This window comes from Leptodactylus fuscus, chromosome 11 (assembly GCF_031893055.1).
Source record: "Leptodactylus fuscus isolate aLepFus1 chromosome 11, aLepFus1.hap2, whole genome shotgun sequence".
Lineage (NCBI taxonomy): Eukaryota > Metazoa > Chordata > Amphibia > Anura > Leptodactylidae > Leptodactylus > Leptodactylus fuscus.
Genome location: NC_134275.1, coordinates 13,509,649 through 13,536,637, shown reverse-complemented (window position 1 = coordinate 13,536,637; position 26,989 = coordinate 13,509,649). Strand labels below are relative to the sequence as shown.

The 26,989-nt window shown below is 45.0% G+C and overlaps 1 protein-coding gene across 1 annotated transcript in view; it reads left to right on the top strand.

Moving 5' to 3' along the window:
* Positions 1-1,875: 1,875 nt before the first annotated feature.
* The window catches only part of LOC142184766 (uncharacterized), a 46,328-nt gene continuing 21,214 nt past the window's right edge, over positions 1,876-26,989 (top strand). Inside the window, exons 1-5 of the mRNA XM_075259829.1 lie at positions 1,876-2,140; positions 7,775-8,319; positions 19,201-19,262; positions 22,878-22,980; positions 26,098-26,183. Of these exons, the coding sequence (XP_075115930.1) occupies positions 7,933-8,319; positions 19,201-19,262; positions 22,878-22,980; positions 26,098-26,183 (638 nt within the window). The 5' untranslated portion in view covers positions 1,876-2,140; positions 7,775-7,932. The remainder of the gene's footprint in view (positions 2,141-7,774; positions 8,320-19,200; positions 19,263-22,877; positions 22,981-26,097; positions 26,184-26,989) is intronic.

The following is a 26,989-nucleotide window of genomic DNA, read 5'->3' as shown; positions in this document are numbered from 1 at the left end:
TTGGCGTAGACATTGGTCTTTTTTAGCTAAGGCTTACCCTGGTACTATTGAATATCAAAGCCCCCCCTTATGCCCTTTTAAATGAGGTAAAAGTATTAGGGATAAGCTCGTTCATGCAGATATTGGCCCCCTTACTAAAAAGTTACGTCAGACATTTTGACACTTTACAATACAATCGTATCATCAAGGGAGACTGTGTTCAACACCCACACACAGAGAGATCTATTGCAAATACGGGATATTTTACCTGCGCTTCCTCTTACGTTGTTGACCTGTTGCAGAGCCCATGTGGTCGCAGACTACCCAACACGTGCGAGACCGCCTATCAAAGCACAAATCAGATAGTAGGTGTGACAGGACTGTTCTCCCGGGACCTGATCACTTTGTCACGATTGAGATTCCAGCTGTTGGATCACGTCCCCTTGCCCTGTAGAGGAGGGGACAGGATCCGAATTCTGACACAGCGCAAATCACATTGGATTCGGACATTACGCACTTTGGCACAGGCGGTTTAATCCGTGAATGTCATATGTTTATTTTCTTATGGGATTGCCAGTTGATATATATTTGTTCTGCACATCTGTGGATATAAACAATATTATTCTAAATTCTATTCTCGTTCTAGATCAGATCTTGAGTCCTTATCTCTATGTATGATATAACTGATGATATAACTTTAGAGGAACACGATCTTCGGAACGGAATTGGGTCATCGTTCGTTAATATCTAGTAAGACTAACACATTGTTGCTATTGATCATCTCTGTCCTATATATTGGGCTGGATTATTATGTATCAGGCTAATAGCGTCTCACTCTTACTGATCTGATTCCTTTTTATTTCACGGGTGTTTAGATCTCATAGGCATGCTGGGACTTGCGGTTGTAACCCTTAAGCCCAGAGCCCTACAATAGCGATCTGCATTACTGCCTATGGTGAGAGCTGTAGAGTGATCACTAGTACAAGGCGTCACGTCACACCGGTGGGAGTGTCACATCACTCTATGTAAGACTCCCTGAGTGTACTGAGCTTCACTCGGATGCTGAATGATCCTGTGTGCAGACATCGGTGAGGTTACACCTATCCCTTTAAGTCTCATTGTGTCTTTTTGTATTGTTTTCTGCTCTTGCTCAACTTACTTTGACTATTGGGACTATTTAGGTGTATATATCTATTTATTGTTCCACTGTGATTCTGCAGCTATATACCAACACCTATTCCCTATAGTATACAGATGCTTTACTCTCTGTGGATTGGACACTTTTTGACCTCCTCTCTTTATGATAGATGTATATAGTTGTGTTATTATACATTGAATTTATTTTGATCTGTTATTGTCTATACATATAATATATATATATATATATATATATATATATATATATATATATATATATATATGAGATACTGTATAGTATATGACACCATGAATGATCTTATTGTAAATCTTGTCATCTGTTACAGACTTCCAACTGGTGAAGGTCTTATCTTGGACAATCAATTTTGATACACTGTTGCATGATTTTTTCAATCTTTGGAGTTCCGGAGTTGATTTTCTAATTTGATATACCCCTAATGAGATGGACAAATAATGGAACTGAATAATCTATATAACAAGTTTATGAATTGGTAGAAGTCAATGACAAATCTTTACAGAAGTCTATTTTATATGGGGTGTCTATAGATCTCTATCTATAGCGATGTCGTCAGTCCTCACATCTGTATTATGTAGTGATTCAGATCTCAGTACTTGGATATACACCGTCTGAAGGCAACTAGTTGGAGAATCCAGTGCACATGAGTGAGAACTTTGCAAGGGACAGCGGCAGGATCGCGCTGACTGCAGCGACCTGGGAGACAGGACGGAGCAGGGAATCGTCTGAGCCTCAATCATTTAGTGTGAAAATCTGCCGGAGGAATGGAGAAGTCTGGGAAGGAGAGCAGTGAGCTAGCATCCTGGGGGTAATGACAGCAGGAGAGTGCGCAGCAGACCCAGCCACATAGACTTATAAGGCAGAGAAATTGGGAGAGAGGGACGAGAAGACATCAGGCTGCCAGGACCTGAGAGATGTGATCGGTGGGGAATACACAGCAAGAAGACAGGAGATCCCGGGGACACATCACAGGAGGACTCATGACAGGTAATAATACATCCCTGCCGGGGAACTACAAAACTCAGCATGCTCTATAAATCAGAAGTGCATAAAGTCTCCAAATTCCATAGAACTAGTCTTAAAATAAGACAGATGAGTACTGATAGAACAGACATGATGGGAGTCTTAGGAAGGACTATGAGAATAAATCATCTAATATTGATCCAGGTAGGATGCACCAGACAGTATATACTATATACATCAGCACTATTTGCTTACAAGGGAAAACTTGCAAGCATTATGTAGAAATTGCAAAGATTTGGCCCCTTGTATGCAATTCTTTCTGCACCAAGTCACCACTATCAACTCCAATGAGGAATATTTATTGGAAAATGAGAAGCCTGACAACTTCCTAAAGCCCTGGATGTTTCCATTTAACACCCATTGAAAGGTCTTGGAGTGTTGTCAGGTCTTTTTTGCACTGTGAGGCTGAAAACCAATACAGGAATAAGACTTGTCCCCGCCGGGAGGTTTCTGCACTTGGTTCCAGCTATTCTGTCTGTATCCTTTGGAAATTCCTCAGGCGTACAGATTTCCATCCGATACTGTATTACGCTATGGCGCATTAGTCTGAAGGTTCAGGCAGGATTGTCTAGAATGTATACAGCTGTAAACTTTCCGACGTGAGGTGTTATTAGGACTAGAAGGCTAGGTTCACATATGGAGGACCCTCAGACGTCTGCCGGGCTGGATGTGCAGTTTGATATGTCTCGGATCCACATATGGATTAAATATGAATATAGGAACCTGCCACAGAGTTTAATCAGATATCAGTGTAGGCTAAAAGACAAAATCTATTGAAAATACCTTTGTGGGAACGTTCCATCATCTCTCTAGACATGTGTATTATGGTAAATGCATATACATTATTCTCCATGAAATAATAATACTGGAACAAGTTTATTCTCAACTCTGTGTTGTGCTGTTCCTCTGTTATTCCTCTGGGTAATCTGTTGGGTTCTTCCCTACATACTCTCAATATGTCAGCCATGATTGTTCAATGTCAAAGTGCATAAGGACATACAGTACTACCAGCTGCTAACACGTAGGCGATAATGTTCTCAGATACTGCCAGGAGTAACACCAGAGCAACAACACAACACAGACTAACAAGAGATTACAGATTATTATTATTATTATGAAGAATACATGTGTTTACTCCATCAGGTATTTAGGAACGATATCAGGTCCTGTTTAGGGTGAGGGCACACGTTACATAAATGTTGTTGTTTTTTTTGTTGCAAAATTTTTATGTTCCATTTTTTCATGCCAAAGTCAGGAATGGATTTAGTAGAAGGGAGAAATATAAGAATTTCCTTTATATTTAACATTCATTTTTAAGGCTGCATTCAAAATTGGAGACCTCGTAGCAGGGTCCTGCATGGAGGAATGTTTCCTCTACCGCTTCCAGTTTAAAAATGATAGTCCATGGGATCCACCAGCTCTGTGTGTTACCTAGTGGCGTAACTAGGAATGGCTGGGCCGGGCCCCAGACCAAACATTTCACATAGGGCCCCCCCCACCTGACCCTGATGCTCCCCCGCCAACAAAAAACACACTATTATGCCCCATAGTGGCCCCTGCACACAGTATTATGCCCCATAGTGGCCCCTGTACACAGTATTATCCCCCATAGTGGCCCCTGCACACAGTATTATGTCCCCATAGTGGCCCCTGCACACAGTATTATGCTCCATATTGACCCCTGCACACAGTATTATGTCCCATAGTGGCCCCTGCACACAGTATTATGCTCCATATTGACCCCTGCACACAGTATTATGTCCCATAGTGGCCCCTGCACACAGTATTATGTCCCATAGTGGCCCCTGCACACAGTATTATGCCCCATATTGACCCCTGCACATAGTATTATGCCCCATAGTGGCCCCTGCACACAGTATTATGCTCCATAGTGGCCCCTGCACAGTATTATGCCCCATAGTGGCCCCTGCACACAGTATTATCCCCCATAGTGGCCCCTGCATAAAGTATTATGCGCCATAGTGGCCCCTGCACACAATATTATGCCCCATAGTGGTCCCTGCACACAGTATTATGCCCCATAGTGGCCCCTGCACACAGTATTATGCCCCGCTATGGACACCCATGAACAATTATTATACTCAGGAGTATTTTCACACCCCACTTTTTTATGTTCCCTCACCTCCCCTAGGTCTCCAATCATTATACTCTGAGGTCTGCAAAGACCCCTGAGTATAATGATAGTGGTGTTTGTGGTGTTCACGGGCCCGCGGCTTCACTTACTAATCCCCCTCCTGCTCACAGCTGCATCTGCAGAAGGAGAAGTACAGACAGCCATGAGCAGGAGTGGGGTTGGTAATTAATTAGGGCCCGTTACCTGCTGGGGTTACTCCAGCAGGTAACGACCTATTAATAAAAACACATCAATGGCTGACTGGACCCCCTAATGTCCCAGGCCCAGTGGCAGCTACCACCACCGCTACCCCGGTACTTACACCACTGGTGTTACCGCTGTTTTAGTGGCCACATCTCTGTTGTTCAGGTCTCTGATGGGCACGAACAATGGAGAGGTGACGATAGTGTGAACCTAGCATAAGCCACGCCTAGTTTTAGCTCAAAAAAATTGCAAGAAAAACCCATCTTTTCCAAATCCTGTGGCTTTTAGCCTGTTTCAATTCACTGACAGCAAGGAAATAGAAATCTTAAGATGAGTGAGGCGCAGATAATCAAATTATATTGAGAAGTTGCAGAATCTGTCAGGGTGCAATGGCGAAACTTATACAAAAATTAGGAACTCTACTATTTACATTTGCTCTATGTTTCTATTAGAATCAGTTAGACAATAGAGAACCCTATGTATCATATATAGTAAGTTATGATGTAACTGATATATGTGTGTATATATACAGTCCTATGAAAAAGTTTGGGCACCCCTATTAATCTTAATCATTTTTAGTTCTAAATATTTTGGTGTTTGCAGCAGCCATTTCAGTTTGATATATCTAATAACTGATGGACACAGTAATATTTCAGGATTGAAATGAGGTTTATTGTACTAACAGAAAATGCGCAATATGCATTAAACCAAAATTTGACCGGTGCAAAAGTATGGGCACCTCAACAGAAAAGTGACATTAATATTTAGTAGATCCTCCTTTTGCAAAGATAACAGCCTCTAGTCGCTTCCTGTAGCTTTTAATCAGTTCCTGGATCCTGGATGAAGGGATTTTGGACCATTCCTCTTTACAAAACAATTCAAGTTCAGTTAAGTTTGATGGTCGCCGAACATGGACAGCCCACTCTCAAATGATCTGAAAACAAAGATTGTTCAACACAGTTGTTCAGGGGAAGGATACAAAAAGTTGTCTCAGAGATTTAACCTGTCAGTTTCCACTGTGAGGAACATAGTAAGGAAATGGAAGACCACAGGGACAGTTCTTGTTAAGCCCAGAAGTGGCAGGCCAAGAAAAATATCAGAAAGGCAGAGGAGAAGAATGGTGAGAACAGTCAAGGACAATCCACAGACCACCTCCAAAGAGCTGCAGCATCATCTTGCTGCAGATGATGTCACTGTGCATCGGTCAACTATACAGCGCACTTTGCACAAGGAGAAGCTGTATGGGAGAGTGATGAGAAAGAAGCTGTTTCTGCAAGCACGCCACAAACAGAGTCGCCTGAGGTACGCAAAAGCACATTTGGACAAGCCAGCTTCATTTTGGAAGAAGGTCCTGTGGACTGATGAAACAAAGATTGAGTTGTTTGGTCATACGTGTTATGCATGGCGTCCAAAAAAAAACAGCATTCCAAGAAAAACACATGCTACCCACTGTAAAATTTGGTGGAGGTTCCATCATACTTTGGAGCTGTGTGGCCAATGCCGGCATCGGGAATCTTGTTAAAGTTGAGAGTCGCATGGATTCCACTCAGTATCAGCAGATTCTTGAGAATAATGTTCAAGAATCAGTGACGAAGTTGAAGTTACGCCGGGGATGGATATTTCAGCAAGACAATGATCCAAAACACCGCTCCAAATCGACTCAGGCATTCATGCAGAGGAACAATTACAATGTTCTGGAATGGCCATCCCAGTCCCCAGACCTGAATATCATTGCACATCTGTGGGATGATATGAGAGCGGGCTGTCCATGCTCGGCGACCATCTAACTTAACTGAACTTGAATTCTTTTGTAAAGAGGAATGGTCCAAAATCCCTTCATCCAGGATCCAGGAACTGATTAAAAGCTACAGGAAGCGACTAGAGGCTGTTATCTTTGCAAAAGGAGGATCTACTAAATATTAATGTCACTTTTCTGTTGAGGTGCCCATACTTTTGCACCGGTCAAATTTTGGTTTAATGCATATTGCACATTTTCTGTTAGTACAATAAACCTCATTTCAATCCTGAAATATTACTGTGTCCATCAGTTATTAGATATATCAAACTGAAATGGCTGCTGCAAACACCAAAATATTTACAACTACAAATGATTAAGATTAATAGGGGTGCCCAAACTTTTTCATACGACTGTATATTATGAGTGTGTCTGTGTATAAATAGTAGTAAAGTGAAGTGCTGCCCTTCATGATCATTGACTACAGTTATTTTACAATGTAGCACAGTGCAGAGATTTCTTTCTTTCTGGAAATCATCAGCAAGTAGTCTAGCCGCCGCTGACGGATTATTGTGCCACGGGTAAAATTTCCGCAGGGTATAATTGGCATGCAGCGGGGTTTTTTCCGCAATGTGTTGATTGGATTAGCCAGAATCTCATTCACTTTGCTGGTACTGTAAGATGCAACTTTTTTTCCCTGCAAGATGGGTAATGTAAAACCCCGAAATTTTGTTTCTGCAGCAGCCGAAAATGATGCATTTCTGCATAACCTTTTGTGGTATTTGGTAACCACTCTAGAGAGACCTGAAAATTCGAGACAGAGGCTGCAGTGGGGAGAACCTCTGAAAATGCAGAATATAAGTCATAAAATAACCAGAAATATATCATTTCTCATGCACACACACTGTACTATCTATGCAGCTTCTATGACTTTGAAGTCATATACATTAGGGATGTAGAGAACAAACTATCCCTAGTATGAATCTAATATCAGACTTGTCTTATTATGCTAAAGGGATTTTTTAATTTTAAGATAGGCCCTAAGTATCTGATCTGTGGGGGGGTTAACTGGTGTCCCCTGAACGGATCAGCCGATTCTTGCACCGACCTCAAAGCATTTGGCTTTATGCGCTCAGTAGTGGCTAGGTGCTGGCACTACCTCGGCTCCCATAGAAGTACTCTATTGTCAAGGTGGCTTGTATAGCTGATCCGTGCGGGGGGACTCCATGTGTGCCCCAATCCATCAAATGACCTGTCCTAATAATAAGCCATCTATACAGAGGAGGAAGGAGGTAGGCAGCTGTTATCAGTAAGTCCTGAGACCAGATAGATCTTCATATGGTGAGGGAGCTGTCTAGATATTGACATACGTGGAGTGTTTGTTGGTGGTATTGCAGTTGCCTTACCATTCAACACCTAGTTAACTTCTCAGGTGTAGACACTTGCAAAATCATTCATATCTTAAGAAACTGCATCTTCTTTTGTCAATGCTGGAATTCTTGTGGTTTATCTCTTGTTCTGACAGCTGTTCACAGGGATCCCACGCGTGCCTATGCTCAATGAGCCATGTGAAGCCTCCACTGAGAATGTGCTGGTTATTATTCCCATTCTGCAGGTTCCAGCCCCGATCCAAGCCTTGAGGACAGAAGAGAAGTGCCAGGACTTTCCATGCAATGATTATCAATGAATATGGGATCCATAGACAAAGACCTAGAGAAAGACAGGGCCACTATCCTGTACAATGACTTGGAAAAATACACAGCTCCTGGAATCCCGGCACCTCCACCTCCACCTCCTCCGGTCATTGCTTTCTCGGATTCTCCAAGAAGTCTTTTTCAAAAATGCGACCCGAAGCGTCGATCACGATTAAGGAACTTTAACTGGGAAGCTATTCCACTGGAGAAAGTTAAGGGTCGGACTAGTTTATGGAGCTCAGAAACATTCCAGGGAGATCTGCAGATTGACACAGGGAAAATGGAGGAGCTGTTTGCAAAGCAGGAAGAAGTTGTTGTGCCGAAACCTTGTAATCGACGTCGATCCATTTCCATCATAGATGCTTGTTCGAACAAGGTAACCGAATCCACATCTATCTATATATCTTTTTTTGCACCTTGTATTTTCTATCTATGTCATACATGCAGTGCACATGGTTATTCAAAGCATAGCAAATACATCTGAGTACAGTATAAAATGCATAGTGACTGTGACCAGTCCTGTGACCAAAGGATGTCATCTTTGACAGCTGTCACGATATACTTAGCCCCACCTGCCCAGCACAAGGAAACCTAAAATATTACTTTCCTTATTTAACTTTCACCCACACCAAAGCCTAAGCCCGTAGCCATAAAAACAGGGATCTCCCACTGAAACCCTCGGAGGGTATTGACTTTATGGTTCTTCTTTGTGATGGTATCCATGCAGAGATGAACCTGTGAGATTGTGTCCACTCCCTGCTCTCCAGTAGTTGCAATGTTTTCCATACAGTGACTCCTTGCAGTTCTTCGTCTCTTCATTACTGTCTTTCTCATGAGGCTTCCTGCATTTTAATCAATCTCTGATAATGTCTGCTGACAGGCACTCGCTTCTTATGTGACCAACCAAAACACACAGTAACCACCCCTGGCAGGATAGATGTCTGGGGTCCTGGGAATGTTCTGCTGAAACCAAGACTGCTGGGAGGCATCATGTCTGGGTGTGTGAGGAAGTTCTGGAAATCTGCTATTCAGAAGTTTCCCTTGCCCTTCATTTATTTCATTGGAGAGTGTCCATGAAAGTGAGGTCATCTATTGACTGGTTCCCCGTAAATCTTTAAAATTAGTTGTGTTCTTGCAAGGTGGGCAGGGAGTGGATCCATCATGCTACCTAATTGGTTTGGCTTGAGGCCAACTCTAAGGGCATTATCCCAGCAGAGTTCCTAGTCCTTACTCTTTAACCCCTATATGGGGATTTGGTCTTCACTGTGGGAATCCGCTAGACCACTACCAGATCAGAACTGGATGAAATGCATAATGTGAACAGAGACTGAAAACACTGATGGACTTGAACAGACAAAAAAACAAGAGCTAGGTAACACAACACACAAGGGCAGGACTACAGAACAAGTAGCAGAGATATATTGCAGAAAGCCCAGGGCCAAACAGGTAACAGAGGTCTATTATAGAAAGACCAGGGCCAAACAGGTACAAGAGGTCTATTGCAGAAAGACCAGGGCCAAACAGGTACAAGAGGTCTATTACAGAAAGACCAGGGCCAAACAGGTACAAGAGGTCTATTACAGATAGCCCAGGGCCAAACAGGTACAAGAGGTCTATTACAGAAAGACCAGGGCCAAACAGTTACAAGAGGTCTATTGTAGAAAGACCAGGGCCAAACAGGTACAAGAGGTCTATTACAGATAGCCCAGGGCCAAACAGGTACAAGAGGTCTATTACAGATAGCCCAGGGCCAAACAGGTACAAGAGGTCTATTATAGAAAGACCATGGCCAAACAGGTACAAGAGGTCTATTACAGAAAGACCAGGGCCAAACAGGTACAAGGGGTCTATTACAGAAAGACCAGGGCCAAACAGGTACAAGAGGTCTATTATAGAAAGACCATGGCCAAACAGGTACAAGGGGTCTATTGCAGAAAGACCAGGGCCAAACAGGTACAAGGGGTCTATTACAGAAAGACCAGGGCCAAACAGGTACAAGAGGTCTATTACAGAAAGACCAGGGCCAAACAGGTACAAGGGGTCTATTATAGAAAGACCATGGCCAAACAGGTACAAGGGGTCTATTACAGAAAGACCAGGGCCAAACAGGTACAAGAGGTCTATTGTAGAAAGACCAGGGCCAAACAGGTACAAGAGGTCTATTACAGATAGCCCAGGGCCAAACAGGTACAAGAGGTCTATTACAGATAGCCCAGGGCCAAACAGGTACAAGAGGTCTATTATAGAAAGACCATGGCCAAACAGGTACAAGAGGTCTATTACAGAAAGACCAGGGCCAAACAGGTACAAGGGGTCTATTACAGAAAGACCAGGGCCAAACAGGTACAAGAGGTCTATTATAGAAAGACCATGGCCAAACAGGTACAAGGGGTCTATTACAGAAAGACCAGGGCCAAACAGGTACAAGAGGTCTATTACAGAAAGACCAGGGCCAAACACGTACAAGAGGTCTATTATAGAAAGACCATGGCCAAACAGGTACAAGGGGTCTATTACAGAAAGACCAGGGCCAAACAGGTACAAGGGGTCTATTACAGAAAGACCAGGGCCAAACAGGTACCAGAGGTCTATTGCAGAAAGACCAGGGCCAAACAGGTACAAGAGGTCTATTGCAGATAGCCCAGGACCGAACAGGTAACAGAAGTCTATTGCAGATTGCTCAGGGGTCACACAGATACCAGAGGTTTATAGCAGAACGCAAAGGGGCAAACAGATAAAAGAAGTCTATTGTAGAAAACCCAGGGCCAAGCAAAGATTAAAAAAAACAGACCCAACAGGACAAGCATAAAAACAGGATAGACAAAGACGCCAACAATAAAACAGTTGAACACCATGCATGCAAACAGAACTTAGGACAGAACACAGAACTCATAAAGCAAACATGACAGACAGAAACTAGTATAAAATAAGACTGCATGCATGAATCAGAACTCAGTACATTGCTTAGCCAAAGAGGGACAAAAACACACAGACTTAAGTAAATGCTAAAACACAAGGATAGGCTGGAGGAAGTAAGCATGTGCAAACACTAATAAGTAAAGAGGCAGCCACGGGAGAAAAACACAAAGATAATCAGTAATCCCTCGAATGGAATACCAAACGCATTTGCAAGAAGCGGTGTGCAGTGAAAGCACACAGATTCCCATAGACTATAATGGGGTGCATGTGCTTGCCGCCAGATCTCTGCAGGGAGGATGTAAATGAGGAGTCAGAAGAGATTTAAATGAATAAAAGTAACACTGATTCTTTTCCTGCAAAGCCATGTATCAGTCTGCTCCGCTCCTCCTGCTGTATAACATGCCACCTGCAGATAAGATTATATTCTCTTTAATGTCGTCATCTGAATGATGTCTTGTACCACTAACATAATACATACAAGTAGAACCCTCTGCGTGCTCGCTCACACACACATCACACAGACGCAGCTGCTGGAAGCCACAAGTTGTCTAAGCATGCTCCTCCTGGATTATCAAGACTCAAATAATTGCAGTACATTTGTTTAAGGGTCTTCACTTATAATTATATTATGTTGCAAGAGTTCTTAGTGACTAACCCCCCGTAATCCTATAAATGCGTTTGGCTGTACACTAAATGATACATTTCATGACAGGCTTTATTATGGCACACGTGGCACATCCACGGACCAATTTTGGAACATATTTTTGTACTGAAGTAAGATCATTCTTTCTTAAAACCACATTCTTATTTAAAGGCACCCAGTCGTGACCTGTCTATAAACAATTTTGCTATTGTTTCAAGCTTTATATAGCTGCGTGGGATATAAGTAATTAGATGTAGCCTGTATGGCGCAGTGCAGACATCGCCTGTATACAATTCACCAGCTCTGTGCAGTTTACCGCCATTTTATATTAATGTAACAATTTTCAGGGATTCCCCATTCCACTTGTAAACCTGATGGAGCCCATTATAGTCTATAGGGTATGCGGGTTTCCACGGGTAACCACTTTTTAAATGAATTGGGTTTCCGTTTTTTTTTGGGGGGGGGGTCCTCAAGCGGACCCGAAGAACGGAAACCTGAGCGCAGGTGTGAACCTGGTGTCAATTACATTCTGATCTCATGTACAGGGCTATTTATGGTTATGATCACATTACTCACATTATGTAAGCAGTATGTAGAAGTATATACTCGAGTATAAGCCGACCCGAATATAAGCCGAGGCCCCTAATTTTACCACAAAAAACTGGGAAAACTTATTGACTCGAGTATAAGCCGAGGGGGAGAAATGCAGCAGCTACTGGAAAATTTCAAAAATTAAAATGGTTTTTGGGTGCAGTAGTTGCTGGGGTAGGGGAGGGGGTGTTTTGGTTGTCTGTCTGCCCCTTCCCTGAGCTTGAGCACTGGGTTTTTTTTTCCCCCCACGTGGAATTCAGCCTGGCTGTATATAGGGGATCTGCAGTGCTCCTATTAACCCCTTCCCGGAACAGGAGCACTGCAGATCCCCCATATTCAGTAGACTGGGCACTGTCCGGGCTTTTTCAGCACAAAATCTGTGCTTAAAAATTTGGCTTATACTCGAGTATATACAGTAGTTCTGACTGCGATGGGAAGAAATCCATAAATGAAATAAGTCTGAGTTCACACTGGCTTCATTTAGTTAGTTGTTGTGATCTGTTGTAGGATCAGGCTTAGTCTAGGGCCCAACGTAGCAAAACGCAACTAAAAAACGCTGCGGAAGACTGGGAATGGAATTATTCAGGATCTTATTCACTTTGCAGATAATGTAAAACACAGCGGGGTTTTTTTCTGCAGCGGCAAAAGCGGCGTGCTTTCGCAACGTGAGGCTTTAGCCTAAAATCCGACAGAATTATGAAGCGCAGACTGAACGCCCTCTGTCTGGACCCTTCTCCATTGACTGTATTGAAAGCAATGAGATGGAAACTTTTTTCCATCTTGTTAGTTTACTTTCAAGCAACAGTCCTTGACGCATAAAGAACCACGGACCAAAGCCAGTGTGAACGTAGCCTAAGTTCTTATTCCCACAAACCTCCTATTTATTACGAGTCCATTTGACATCTATTTTTTCACCATCACAAAACTCCTAAATCCCATGAAAGCCTTTAAGTGTCCTCACATGTCTGGTTTTGTAACCGTCAAAACAAACAAAGATCATGAAGAAGAACAAGTCAGATTTCGGACTAATTTTTTGCGTCCGTCAAAAAAATGGACAGTTACTTATTCGCTCCCATTGTTTTTTTTCCACTGGTGTGTGAATACGCCCTCAGTCAGTGATGGCGAACCTATGGCACGCGTGCGGTCGCCCGGATCGCTCACCAACAGGGAATCCGGTACAGGATTCCCCGTTGATGAGCGATCACTGCCTTCAGTTGTATGTGCAAATGCACATACAGCTGAAAGCTGTCAGGGTAGGCCGCGGATCGCGCGACCGCGGCCTACACTGGCTGCAGAGTTTGACCTCTGCCCCGACGCGGGTGCGATGACGTCATCAGCGCCGCCAGTGACAAGAAGGTGGATGCCGGCGGCTCTTCAGGGGTGAGTATGAGAGTGGCTCACTGTGTATATGATGTTGGGGGGAGCGCTTATAATACTTGGTGGGGTGTATGATACTGGGGGGGAGTGTATAATACTGGGGGGCTTATAATACTGAGTGGGGTGTATAATACTGGGGGGAGTGTATAATACTGGGGGGAGTGTATAATACTGAGGGGGCTTATAATACTGGGTGGGGTGTATAATACTGAGGGGGCTTATAATACTGGGGGGAGTGTATAATACTGGGGGGGCTTATAATACTGGGTGGGGTGTATAATACTGGGGGGAGTGTATAATACTGGGGGGAGTGTATAATACTGAGGGGGCTTATAATACTGGGGGGAGTGTATAATACTGGGGGGGCTTATAATACTGGGGGGAGTGTATAATACTGGGGGGGCTTATAATACTGGGGTGGCTTATAATACTGGGGGGTGTACTAAAGAGCATATAATACTGGGGGGGGGGGCCTATTTATAAGCACACAATACTGTGTGTGGATGCCACTGTGGAGCATATAATCCTGGGGGGGGGGGACACCTACTGCGGAGCATATAACACTGGGGGGCTACTGTGGTACTGTGGAGAATATAATATTGTGTGGTGGGCCCACTGCAGAGCATATAATACTGTCTGGGGTCCCCTCACTATTTATATCACACAGTATCTGTTTTATAGCAGACGTGATATTAGTACAGGATGTAAGAATATTACACGGTAACTATAAAACAGATCCTGTGCGATGTAAATAGTGAAAATTAATTGTTCAAAGTACCAAATGCCAAGACCTTTACATTTCAGTACAACGTTGTTTGTATTATTGAAAGCTCTGTAAAGCCCCACATGACTGTAATTTTTGGTCAGTAACTGTCCGCAATTGTGGATCCGCATAGTATTAAGTCTATATTGTCGTGTTGGCACTCCGCGAAAATTTTGTGGGTTTTGGGTTGCAGTTTGGGCACTCGGTCTCTAAAAGGTTCGCCATCACTGCCCTAAGTGATTGGTTTCAATATACAATTTTTGCTTGTGTCGCTCTTTTTATTTAGATATTGTAAGTGAATTGCAATAGAAGCAATTCCCCAGTAGCTGCTGGCGAATCCCGAACCCTTCCTATATAAGTGACAACACAGAACAAAGACAAGACAAACAACAACAAGGGAGGTCAGCTAGCCAAGGGTCCGGTAACAGGAAATGGATAAGGTCAGGGATCCGCGCTCAGAGGCCAAACGTTGAAATGATAGGTACGAAGACCATATGGTTAAAACGGAACGTTTTTTATTGTAGATAAAACAGTAGGCACAACGCGTTTCGGATTATAGGAATCCTTTTTCAAGTGCAAAAAATCACTGTATGATAAGATAAACAAAAACATAAAGAAACATATAAACGAGAGATCAAAACAAAAGAGTGCCCCTGGAAAAGGGGCATACTCTCACATCACGGGTCACATCAAGGGTCCGGTAACAATCGAGCAACGCAGTACAGAATCAAAATCCAAGAGAGTAGTCAAAGGGTAAGCCAGAGGTCAGAAGTCAGTAATACAATAGTAGCAGAAGAGGAGCTTAGCAGGGACAAAGTCACAATAGCCAGCACTTCTGTGAGGGCTGATCTCCACTATATAGGAAGCCCAAGACCTGTCTTAGGCTTGATTGGAAGACAGGCAGTCAATCACACAGGGGAGGCTAGAATTAACTATTGAACTGAGACCCAAACAGGCCGAGGCATTACAGCTACACTTCTCTTTCATTTAGGACTCATGCACATGGCTGTATTACATGCAGAATGGACACGGCTGTAATACAATGCCAGTAGACCTTGCTGTAACTTCCAGTATCATAAGGATGCATTTGAAGGTTTCTGCTATTTGTTTCTATATGAAGTGTTGCCTCTGGTTGGGGGGATAGTCCCCTAATATGGTGCTGCATTGGGGTATGTTAATGATGCCCTAATACAAAGTTGAATGGGAAGTCCTGTGGGAGCTTCCATAGCAGTTATGGCATACTACCAAGCTTTGCCAAAATCAGTAATACCTAACTCACACAAGAGGAAAATAGATCCTAAAAAAGTTGCAGGGATGGCATCCAAAAAATATGGCCAGGGCTATATTGTCTGAATAGGTATGTAGCAGCAAAGCTCCCCATTCATGAGTCCTAAGTGTCAAGGTATAAGGTCCCCCCGAAAACCTCTATATAATTAAGACCAGTGGCGTAACTACTACCATAGCAGCAGAGGCAGCTGCCACAGGGCCCGGGACATTAGGGGCCCAGTGACAGCCGCTACCGCTGCTATCATTATACTGAGGGGTCTTTTCGGACCCCTTCTGAAAAGACCCCAGAGTATAATAATTGTTTATGGGTGCCCACAGTGGGACATAATACTGTGTGCAGGGGCCACTATGGGACATAATACTGTGTGCAGGGGCCACTAAGGGACATAATACTGTGTGCAGAGGCCACTATGGGGCACAATACTGTGTGCAAGGGACACTAAGGGACATAATACTGTGTGCAGGGGTCACTATAGGGGATAATACTGTGTGCAGGGGCCACTATGGGGCATAATACTGTGTGCAGGGGCCACTATGGGGCATAATACTGTGTGCAGGGGCCACTAAGGGACATAATACTGTGTGCAGAGGCCACTATGGGGCACAATACTGTGTGCAAGGGACACTAAGGGACATAATACTGTGTGCAGGGGTCACTATAGGGGATAATACTGTGTGCAGGGGCCACTATGGGGCATAATACTGTGTGCAAGGGACACTAAGGGGTATAATACTGTGTGCAGGGGTCACTATGGGACATAATACTGTATGTAGGGGCCACTATGGGGTACAATACTGTGTGCAGGGGCCACTATAGGGGATAATACTGTGTGCAGGGGCCACTATGGGGCAGAATACTGTGTGCAGGGGCCACTATAGGGGATAATACTGTGTGCAGGGGCCACTAAGGGACATAATACTGTGTGCAAGGGACACTAAGGGACATAATACTGTGTGCAGGGGCCACTATGGGGTATAATACTGTGTGCAGGGGCCACTAAGGGACATAATACTGTATGTAGGGGCCACTATGGGGTACAATACTGTGTGCAGGGGCCACTATAGGGGATAATACTGTGTGCAGGGGCCACTATGGGGTATAATACTGTGTGCAGGGGCCACTATGGGGTATAATACTGTGTGCAGGGGCCACTAAGGGACATAATACTGTGTGCAGAGGCCACTATGGGGTACAATACTGTGTGCAAGGGACACTAAGGGACATAATACTGTGTGCAGGGGTCACTATAGGGGATAATACAGTGTGCAGGGGCCACTATGGGGTATAATACTGTGTGCAGGGACCACTATGGGGGATAATACTGTGTGCAGGGGCCACTATGGGACATAATACTGTGTGCAGGGGCCACTATGGGGTATAATACTGTATGCAGGGGCCACTATGGGGGATAATACTGTGTGCAGGGGCCACTAAGGGACATAATACTGTGTGCAGAGGCCACTATGGGGTACAATACTGTGTGCAAGGGACACTAAGGGACATAATACTGTGTGCAGGGGTCACTATAGGGGATAATACAGTGTGCAGGGGCCACTATGGGGCATAATACTGTGTGCAGGGGCCACTATGGGGCATAATACTGTGTTCAGGGACCACTATGGGGTATAATACTGTGTGCAGGGGCCAGTATGGGGCATAATACTGTGTTCAGGGGCCACTAAGGGACATAATACTGTATGTAGGGGCCACTATGGGGTACAATACTGTGTGCAGGGGCCACTATAGGGGATAATACTGTGTGCAGGGGCCACTATGGGGTATAATACTGTGTGCAGGGGCCACTATGGGGTATAATACTGTGTGCAGGGGCCACTAAGGGACATAATACTGTGTGCAGAGGCCACTATGGGGTACAATACTGTGTGCAAGGGACACTAAGGGACATAATACTGTGTGCAGGGGTCACTATAGGGGATAATACAGTGTGCAGGGGCCACTATGGGGTATAATACTGTGTGCAGGGACCACTATGGGGGATAATACTGTGTGCAGGGGCCACTATGGGACATAATACTGTGTGCAGGGGCCACTATGGGGTATAATACTGTATGCAGGGGCCACTATGGGGGATAATACTGTGTGCAGGGGCCACTAAGGGACATAATACTGTTTGCAGGGGCCACTATGGGGCATAATACTGTGTGCAAGGGACACTAAGGGACATAATACTGTGTGCAGGGGTCACTATAGGGGATAATACAGTGTGCAGGGGCCACTATGGGGCATAATACTGTGTGCAGGGGCCACTATGGGGCATAATACTGTGTTCAGGGACCACTATGGGGTATAATACTGTGTGCAGGGGCCAGTATGGGGCATAATACTGTGTTCAGGGGCCACTAAGGGACATAATACTGTATGTAGGGGCCACTATGGGGTACAATACTGTGTGCAGGGGCCACTATAGGGGATAATACTGTGTGCAGGGGCCACTATGGGGTATAATACTGTGTGCAGGGGCCACTATGGGGTATAATACTGTGTGCAGGGGCCACTAAGGGACATAATACTGTGTGCAGGGGTCACTATAGGGGATAATACAGTGTGCAGGGGCCACTATGGGGTATAATACTGTGTGCAGGGACCACTATGGGGGATAATACTGTGTGCAGGGGCCACTATGGGACATAATACTGTGTGCAGGGGCCACTATGGGGTATAATACTGTATGCAGGGGCCACTATGGGGGATAATACTGTGTGCAGGGGCCACTAAGGGACATAATACTGTTTGCAGGGGCCACTATGGGGCATAATACTGTGTGCAAGGGACACTAAGGGACATAATACTGTGTGCAGGGGTCACTATAGGGGATAATACAGTGTGCAGGGGCCACTATGGGGCATAATACTGTGTGCAGGGGCCACTATGGGGCATAATAGAGTGCGCAGGAATGTGTACGAGGGGGTTGGTTGAGGTCTTCGGTGTTGGAAGGGGGGAGCCCCCATGTCAAAAGTCCGCCATGGAGCCCCGCTATTCCTAGTTACGCCACTGATGAAGACAATATGATTACTTAGATACTACAGTATATATATGTGCACTCTTTCATTTCCCCTGAGTTGTGTGATTTTAGAAAAATTGTGGCTACCTTATCCCAGATCCAGTGGCCTCCTTGATTCATTTTGCCTGATATGGCAGCTGGGGCCAATTCCCATTGGACTGTTCCCCTAATAAATCAGATAAGGTTTATTTAATACCATACAAGCCCTTGAGTTCTTTTTATTTATTTTAGGGGGAAGCGCTCTTTAATCTCGGTCCAGCAGTTATCTTATGGCAGGATGACATGTGACTTGACATGACTGTGTCGGGGATCTCGTGTGAATTGTGCGGGTGGCGTGTTATCCCAGGAAGCCATAGAGAGAGTTCCCTATTCTTCCTATTGTTCAGGGCAGTGCTGTAACTTCTCGGCTAATAAGGAAGCTTGTAATGCTCTTATAGGAAGCATAGGTTTGCGGTACAATACTATACAATGTTATTCTTGGCATGAAAAGATGTTGTGAAATGGGAGTTCTTAAGGAACAGGCTGGTACATGAAGATACAGGAGGCAGGCTGGTGCATGAAAGGCTGAAAGGCCGGGATGAGCAGGACAGGTTGTGCAGGTGTTACATCTTTGTATTGGGATATCTCTTTCATGTTTGATCATTTACTTTGCAGGTCTTCTTGCTTGACTCAAGGAGAAGCATGAATATCGGGATCTTCCTAAGGCAATTTAAAAGGTAACTGTTATTTCAGAGTATGTGTACCTGATTTATTAAAGAATATGTGGCACTAAGTGTTCCAAAATAATAAGTCATACCTGACCTCTGCCAACCCTGTCGCCTCTATCGCCATGCTCCAGTCCTCTCTTGTCATGGGTATAGTCCATTATACACCAGGTTACCACAAAAGAAGTAGTAAACATCCCTATATACACGTGCATGTGAACGGCTATATACCCATAGTGCTTCACCAGGGTTCTTTGCTATGTACTGTATATTGAAACAAACCCTAATAATGTGTTGACTCTGGGGTGGGTTCCTCATATTGGGACGGATCCAGTGGAATTCATGAGTTAAATGTTTTTTGAGATTTATAAAGATGGCACAGCTATGAACTTGAGGTTAGGTATGGTTATAGTGCTATGGTCATTATTGCTGTGTATAAGGTTTTTTGATATAGATGTGACATTATTCTGTTTTGTGCATTGTGATATTGTTGGATGCATTATACTTACTAAGGTAACCCAGTGACTTAGAAGGCATTGCCTGGACATTATAGTGCAAACCCTGCCCACAGACTCCAACAGGGTTGTACAGATTTCACTGTCTAGGGTTATGGCACCCAATTGAATTCTATGGGATCTGCACTGTCCCTGAACAGAGGGTCCTTTCTATCACACGCTTGTAGATCCTAAAGATAGGCCAGCAATATTAGAACCTGGATAAATCCTTTAAAGCTAGGTTCACACAGAGGAATTTGGAGGTGGCTTTGCTCTGAAGACTGTGGCAGAAAGCCAAAGCGGAGCTTCATTTTTGCACCCTGGGTTTGCTCACTGAATGTCCTCAGAGATAATGGGACTAAGCAGCATGAACCCATCACCACGGACTCTGCAGCAAGATGGAGCAGGACACTTCTTTTTCACGATCCTGAATTCAGCGTACCGTCGGTTTTCCCGTTATGTGCCCTGGGGCAAGAGATATCGGTGCTGTTACCAATGTCTGCCCACTGTCAGAAGAGTGTTCCTGGCAGACTAGCTGGGCTGTGAAGAACGTCCCCCCTGACAGTACTCGGCCATAGCTCTGTAGGGTTAGAAGGGGGGTTCTTTACTGCCCAGGACTGATACTGAGCTGTGAGGAATGCCCCCCAGTACTAGTCTATGGATAAGTACAGTCAGAAGGGGCGCTCCTCACAGATTAGCGTCAAGGACACCCCCTCTGACAGTACAGGGCTATGTTAGAGTACAGTCGGGGGGTCCTTCCTTACAGCCCAGCTAGACTGTCAGGAACACCCTTCTGACAGTGGGCAGACATCAGTAAGGACACTGATATCTCTTGCCCTGGGGAACATAACAGGAGAGCCGATAGTGCACTAAATTCAGCACACCGTCGACTTTCTAGCGGTATATAAAACCATACGTGCAGGACATGAAATAATACATAGTTGCAAATCCTCAGCTGTGAGAGAGGAGATTAGAATGGGTTTTCTGCTTCTGGATGTAAAAATGAGTCTCCATACTGTAACATACTGACAATTACAAACATAACATGATCTATATTAGAACGTTCTATAATATCTCATAATATATAATAACCTTTATTTACCTAAAAACGGGAAAACTCCTTTAAACTTTCTGCTACCTTTGGACACCGCTCCACATCAGTGTCAGAAGGGGCAAAGAAAATGTGCGGACTCAGATGTGTCGGGCTGACCACACACCACAGTGTTCTGTATCTTGCTGACACTTTAATGCAAAATTGTTTAAAAACTTACCAGCGAGAAATCCGTGGCGCCCTGGCACCGTACGCTTAAAGATGAGCAGTAATACTGGGTCTTCTGTTTACCGCCTCATTCTGTGAGGTCATGCAGCAGCAATGTTGGCACTGTTACACTGCTTTCCCACATTGCTAGGAAAATTGTTAATAGTTATTTTAGGCAATGCAAATACTCATTATATATTTGGGACACTTGACCCGTAAATATTTTCTGTGCAGTTGAATGTAATCTTCTGTTCGCTGTGAGCATGGAGGATGGAGAGATGCGGATGAGGTTGATTGCACAAATGATCTCTATTTTATTAGAAATCTCCGGGTCCCAAACACATTTACATACTTAAAGGGATATAATGTATTCAGTGCAAAAATGAAACAAAATTACTGTATAAGAAAAAGCAGGTCAGGGCTATTAGAGGGGCAGATATTCAGGGCTATGATTGGCAACAAACGGTTCTAGGAATGCTAGTGGCCAGTAATAGCCCTGTCTAATAGAGCTGCTGACCCGCAAGCAAGCACATTTTATATGCAAGGTAGCACACTGACCCATTCTTTGCTATGCGCCCGTACACACGACTAGGGTTTTCATGGTCCCATGTGTGGGCTTATAGTCCGGTCCTATTCCTGTCCTATTTTGTGGCTGGTGCTTCTGTGGCTCCTATTCATTTAACGAAACCTTGTCCAAGTTATGTGTAAGGTGGTGCACGTGCACAGCTTGAACTTTTGGCTAGTTGCAGGCAAAGACTTGACACCCTGTCCGTGTAATGATAGTGAGACATAGAGCAAGCAGGTTGCCACAGGGTGGCTCATTGTTATATTACTTATTGTGAAATGTTGGTATTGCATCATATATTTTGTTATAGGTGTATGTCACTTTAAATGGTGCAGGTCTTCGCACAGCCTCCGCCTCAGGTTCCGGACCAAAAACCCCATGCGAACTTACCCTTATGAGCAGGACAAAGTTGCACTTGTGGGCTGTATGGAAGGAGAAGTTGTTTGTTGCTCCTCAGTGGTGAGACCTATTGACATGGAGCAGGTTATGGGACACATGCTTTTGGTGAGGTTCAGCTTGAGAATGACACTTGTAGACAAGAAGGACAGCTTAAATTTACAAGTTTGAGAAGTAGAGCTACATCACAGATGGAAGTTAGAAGCATTCATGGGTAGGAAAGCAAATTAATGATGACGGTCTCCGCATCCCCTCTGACATTAGAAGCATACTGGTCACCATTGCGTCCTGTAATTTTGCAAACTAGTCATTTCAGTTTACCATTGACTTTCATCTGTATTCCATCTGTTGTGTTTGTGTGATATAAAGAGCAGTAAAGAGGTGTTTATTGAGGAGCAGAGTGTTCATGTGTCTGTCATCACCAATGAACAGATTTGGGTGACTCGGAGGGTTAGTGTTTAGGGAGGACAGGCCAGAAAAGTGGCATGTTGGCTATGGAGACTTGCCACCTTTTTCTTGGCGAGTTGAGCAAGTGGTATGCTGATTCATAGACCTTCTGTGAGTCCATACATCTCTCTCTAGGTTCTCCAAGGAGTAAAGCCGAACAGTCGTGACCCAGTGACCAGTGGACCAATTCTACCACTACATATTAGTGGTGATCTCAGCAACGTGGTCTCCACCAGTCCAAACGTAGTGACATGTCAGATGGTGGGTACGCGTAGTACACGTTATAGGGGTTATGTCAGAAACACTGCCTAGTTTAGGAGAGATCCCTATTGCCATCTCCTTTGTGAGATAAAAGTGATGAGGCCACCCTTCTAGGTTCCATACCGTTTCAATCTCCAATATGGGAGCTGCCGTTAGTAAAGTAGACTAAAGCAATGTATGAATGACTAAATATACTTTACCTTTAGATCAGCCGCAGAGATAGTTGAAGATATAAAGCTGGGGAGAGGAGATATATACAGCTCCGAAAGATTGAATGAGCTTCTGAAGCACCTTCCAGACAGAGAAGAGGTAAGGAATAGAGATGAGCGAACACTAAAATGTTCGAGGTTCGAAATTCGATTCGAACAGCCGCTCACTGTTCGAGTGTTCGAATGGGTTTCGAACCCCATTATAGTCTATGGGGAACATAAACTCGTTAAGGGGGAAACCCAAATTCGTGTCTGGAGGGTCACCAAGTCCACTATGACACCCCAGGAAATGATACCAACACCCTGGAATGACACTGGGACAGCAGGGGAAGCATGTCTGGGGGCATAAAAGTCACTTTATTTCATGGAAATCCCTGTCAGTTTGCGATTTTCGCAAGCTAACTTTTCCCCATAGAAATGCATTGGCCAGTGCTGATTGGCCAGAGTACGGAACTCGACCAATCAGCGCTGGCTCTGCTGGAGGAGGCGGAGTCTAAGATCGCTCCACACCAGTCTCCATTCAGGTCCGACCTTAGACTCCGCCTCCTCCGGCAGAGCCAGCGCTGATTGGCCGAAGGCTGGCCAATGCATTCCTATGCGAATGCAGACTTAGCAGTGCTGAGTCAGTTTTGCTCAACTACACATCTGATGCACACTCGGCACTGCTACATCAGATGTAGCAATCTGATGTAGCAGAGCCGAGGGTGCACTAGAACCCCTGTGCAAACTCAGTTCATGCTAATAGAATGCATTGGCCAGCGCTGATTGGCCAATGCATTCTATTAGCCCGATGAAGTAGAGCTGAATGTGTGTGCTAAGCACACTCATTCAGCACTGCTTCATCACGCCAATACAATGCATTAGCCAGTGCTGATTGGCCAGAGTACGGAATTCGGCCAATCAGCGCTGGCCAATGCATTCTATTAGCCCGATGAAGTAGAGCTGAATGTGTGTGCTAAGCACACACATTCAGCACTGCTTCATCACGCCAATACAATGCATTAGCCAGTGCTGATTGGCCAGAGTACGGAATTCGGCCAATCAGCGCTGGCTCTGCTGGAGGAGGCGGAGTCTAAGGTCGGACCTGAATGGAGACTGGTGTGGAGCGATCTTAGACTCCGCCTCCTCCAGCAGAGCCAGCGCTGATTGGCCGAATTCCGTACTCTGGCCAATCAGCACTGGCTAATGCATTGTATTGGCGTGATGAAGCAGTGCTGAATGTGTGTGCTTAGCACGCACATTCAGCTCTACTTCATCGGGCTAATAGAATGCATTGGCCAGCGCTGATTGGCCGAATTCCGTACTCTGGCCAATCAGTGCTGGCCAATGCATTCTATTAGCTTGATGAAGCAGAGTGTGCACAAGGGTTCAAGCGCACCCTCGGCTCTGATGTAGCAGAGCCGAGGCTGCACAAGGGTTCAAGCGCACCCTCGGCTCTGATGTAGGAGAGCCGAGGGTGCACTTGAACCCTTGTGCACCCTCAGCTCTGCTACATCAGAGCCGAGGGTGCGCTTGAACCCTTGTGCACACTCTGCTTCATCAAGCTAATAGAATGCATTGGCCAGCGCTGATTGGCCAATGTATTCTATTAGCCTGATGAAGTAGAGCTGAATGTGTGTGCTAAGCACACACATTCAGCTCTACTTCATCGGGCTAATAGAATGCATTGGCCAGCGCTGATTGGCCAGAGTACGGAACTCGACCAATCAGCGCTGGCTCTGCTGGAGGAGGCGGAGTCTAAGATCGCTCCACACCAGTCTCCATTCAGGTCCGACCTTAGACTCCGCCTCCTCCAGCAGAGCCAGCGCTGATTGGCCGAATTCCGTACTCTGGCCAATCAGCACTGGCTAATGCATTGTATTGGCGTGATGAAGCAGTGCTGAATGTGTGTGCTTAGCACACACATTCAGCTCTACTTCATCGGGCTAATAGAATGCATTGGCCAATCAGCGCTGGCCAATGCATTCTATTAGCGTGAACTGAGTTTGCACAGGGGTTCTAGTGCACCCTCGGCTCTGCTACATCAGATTGCTACATCTGATGTAGCAGTGCCGAGTGTGCATCAGATGTGTAGTTGAGCAAAACTGACTCAGCACTGCTAAGTCTCTGCATTCGCATAGGAATGCATTGGCCAGCCTTCGGCCAATCAGCGCTGGCTCTGCCGGAGGAGGCGGAGTCTAAGGTCGGACCTGAATGGAGACTGGTGTGGAGCGATCTTAGACTCCGCCTCCTCCAGCAGAGCCAGCGCTGATTGGTCGAGTTCCGTACTCTGGCCAATCAGCGCTGGCCAATGCATTCTATTAGCCCGATGAAGTAGAGCTGAATGTGTGTGCTTAGCACACACATTCAGCTCTACTTCATCAGGCTAATAGAATACATTGGCCAATCAGCGCTGGCCAATGCATTCTATTAGCTTGATGAAGCAGAGTGTGCACAAGGGTTCAAGCGCACCCTCGGCTCTGATGTAGCAGAGCTGAGGGTGCACAAGGGTTCAAGTGCACCCTCGGCTCTCCTACATCAGAGCCGAGGGTGCGCTTGAACCCTTGTGCAGCCTCGGCTCTGCTACATCAGAGCCGAGGGTGCGCTTGAACCCTTGTGCACACTCTGCTTCATCAAGCTAATAGAATGCATTGGCCAGCACTGATTGGCCAGAGTACGGAATTCGGCCAATCAGCGCTGGCCAATGCATCCCTATGGGAAAAAGTTTATCTCACAAAAATCACAATTACACACCCAATAGAGCCCCAAAAAGTTATTTTTAATAACATTCCCCCCTAAATAAAGGTTATCCCTAGCTATCCCTGCCTGTACAGCTATCCCTGTCTCATAGTCACAAAGTTCACATTCTCATATGACCCGGATTTGAAATCCACTATTCGTCTAAAATGGAGGTCACCTGTTTTCGGCAGCCAATGACTTTTTCCAATTTTTTTCAATGCCCCCGGTGTCGTAGTTCCTGTCCCACCTCCCCTGCGCTGTTATTGGTGCAAAAAAGGCGCCAGGGAAGGTGGGAGGGGAATCGAATTTTGGCGCACTTTACCACGTGGTGTTCGATTCGATTCGAACATGGCGAACACCGTGATATCCGATCGAACATGTGTTCGATAGAACACTGTTCGCTCATCTCTAGTAAGGAAACCTTCTGCATGGACTATAGTCTGAGTCTATTGAAGGAATCTGCTTTCATGGTTTTATTCAACTTATGTCTCCCTACAAGGTCCAACGTCTGAAGGCTTTTCAGGGGGACAGAGAACGTCTGAGTGAAGCCGATCTGTTCATGTTACTACTCTTGGAACTTCCATGGTAGGTCGTGTCATCCTTATACCATTGACTACAATGGGTCTGTTGGGTGTCCGTGGTTCTTAAATACAATGGTGTTCCATTCACAAGGAGGCTTTAAGGAGATGTTCCCCTATGGATACGGGATGTGTCCTTAATGGCCTATCACCTTGAAATCTTCATGCTTATGAAACGATAATAAAACTTAGGCTTCTATTTTTACCTTAAGTCAATTTGATCTCTATTTTATTTCAACTCAACCTTATGAAAATAAGAAAACACAGTGTCAGGATGTGTCAGGACCGGGGTAACTTGGGAATGTAAATATGTCTTTCACATCCATTGTTTTATAAGGTAACGCGGAGAAAGAGTTGAGGAGTCTAGTTATGATCCACCAACTAAACACAGGAAAAGAGCAGAAACGGGAAATTAAGGTTGATCTGTAGGGAGGAGGAGGCGTCATGTCAGACAATGAGCTGGTGATCTACAGAATGATGGACAGCAGCGACCCAACCTTGGCACTGAGTCTTGAGAACATTGGGCGGTTCAGGCTAAAAGTGAGGACAAGTCTTAGATGACTAAAGACGAGCAGGAAAGCAATGGCTACAATGTAGATGAATCCTGGAGCCTCCGCCTGGTCTCTCAATACCTCTATGGCATCTATAGAGCATGGACATGTTGTATCTCCCATAGATATCTATGACTGTAGTAGAATCCTACACCCATATACGATACTATATGAATGGCCAGCTTTCTTCTCTGCTTATTATACAGTCTTACGTAGCCATAGGCAGATATTTTGTCTGAATTGGTTTCTCTACGTAATATAT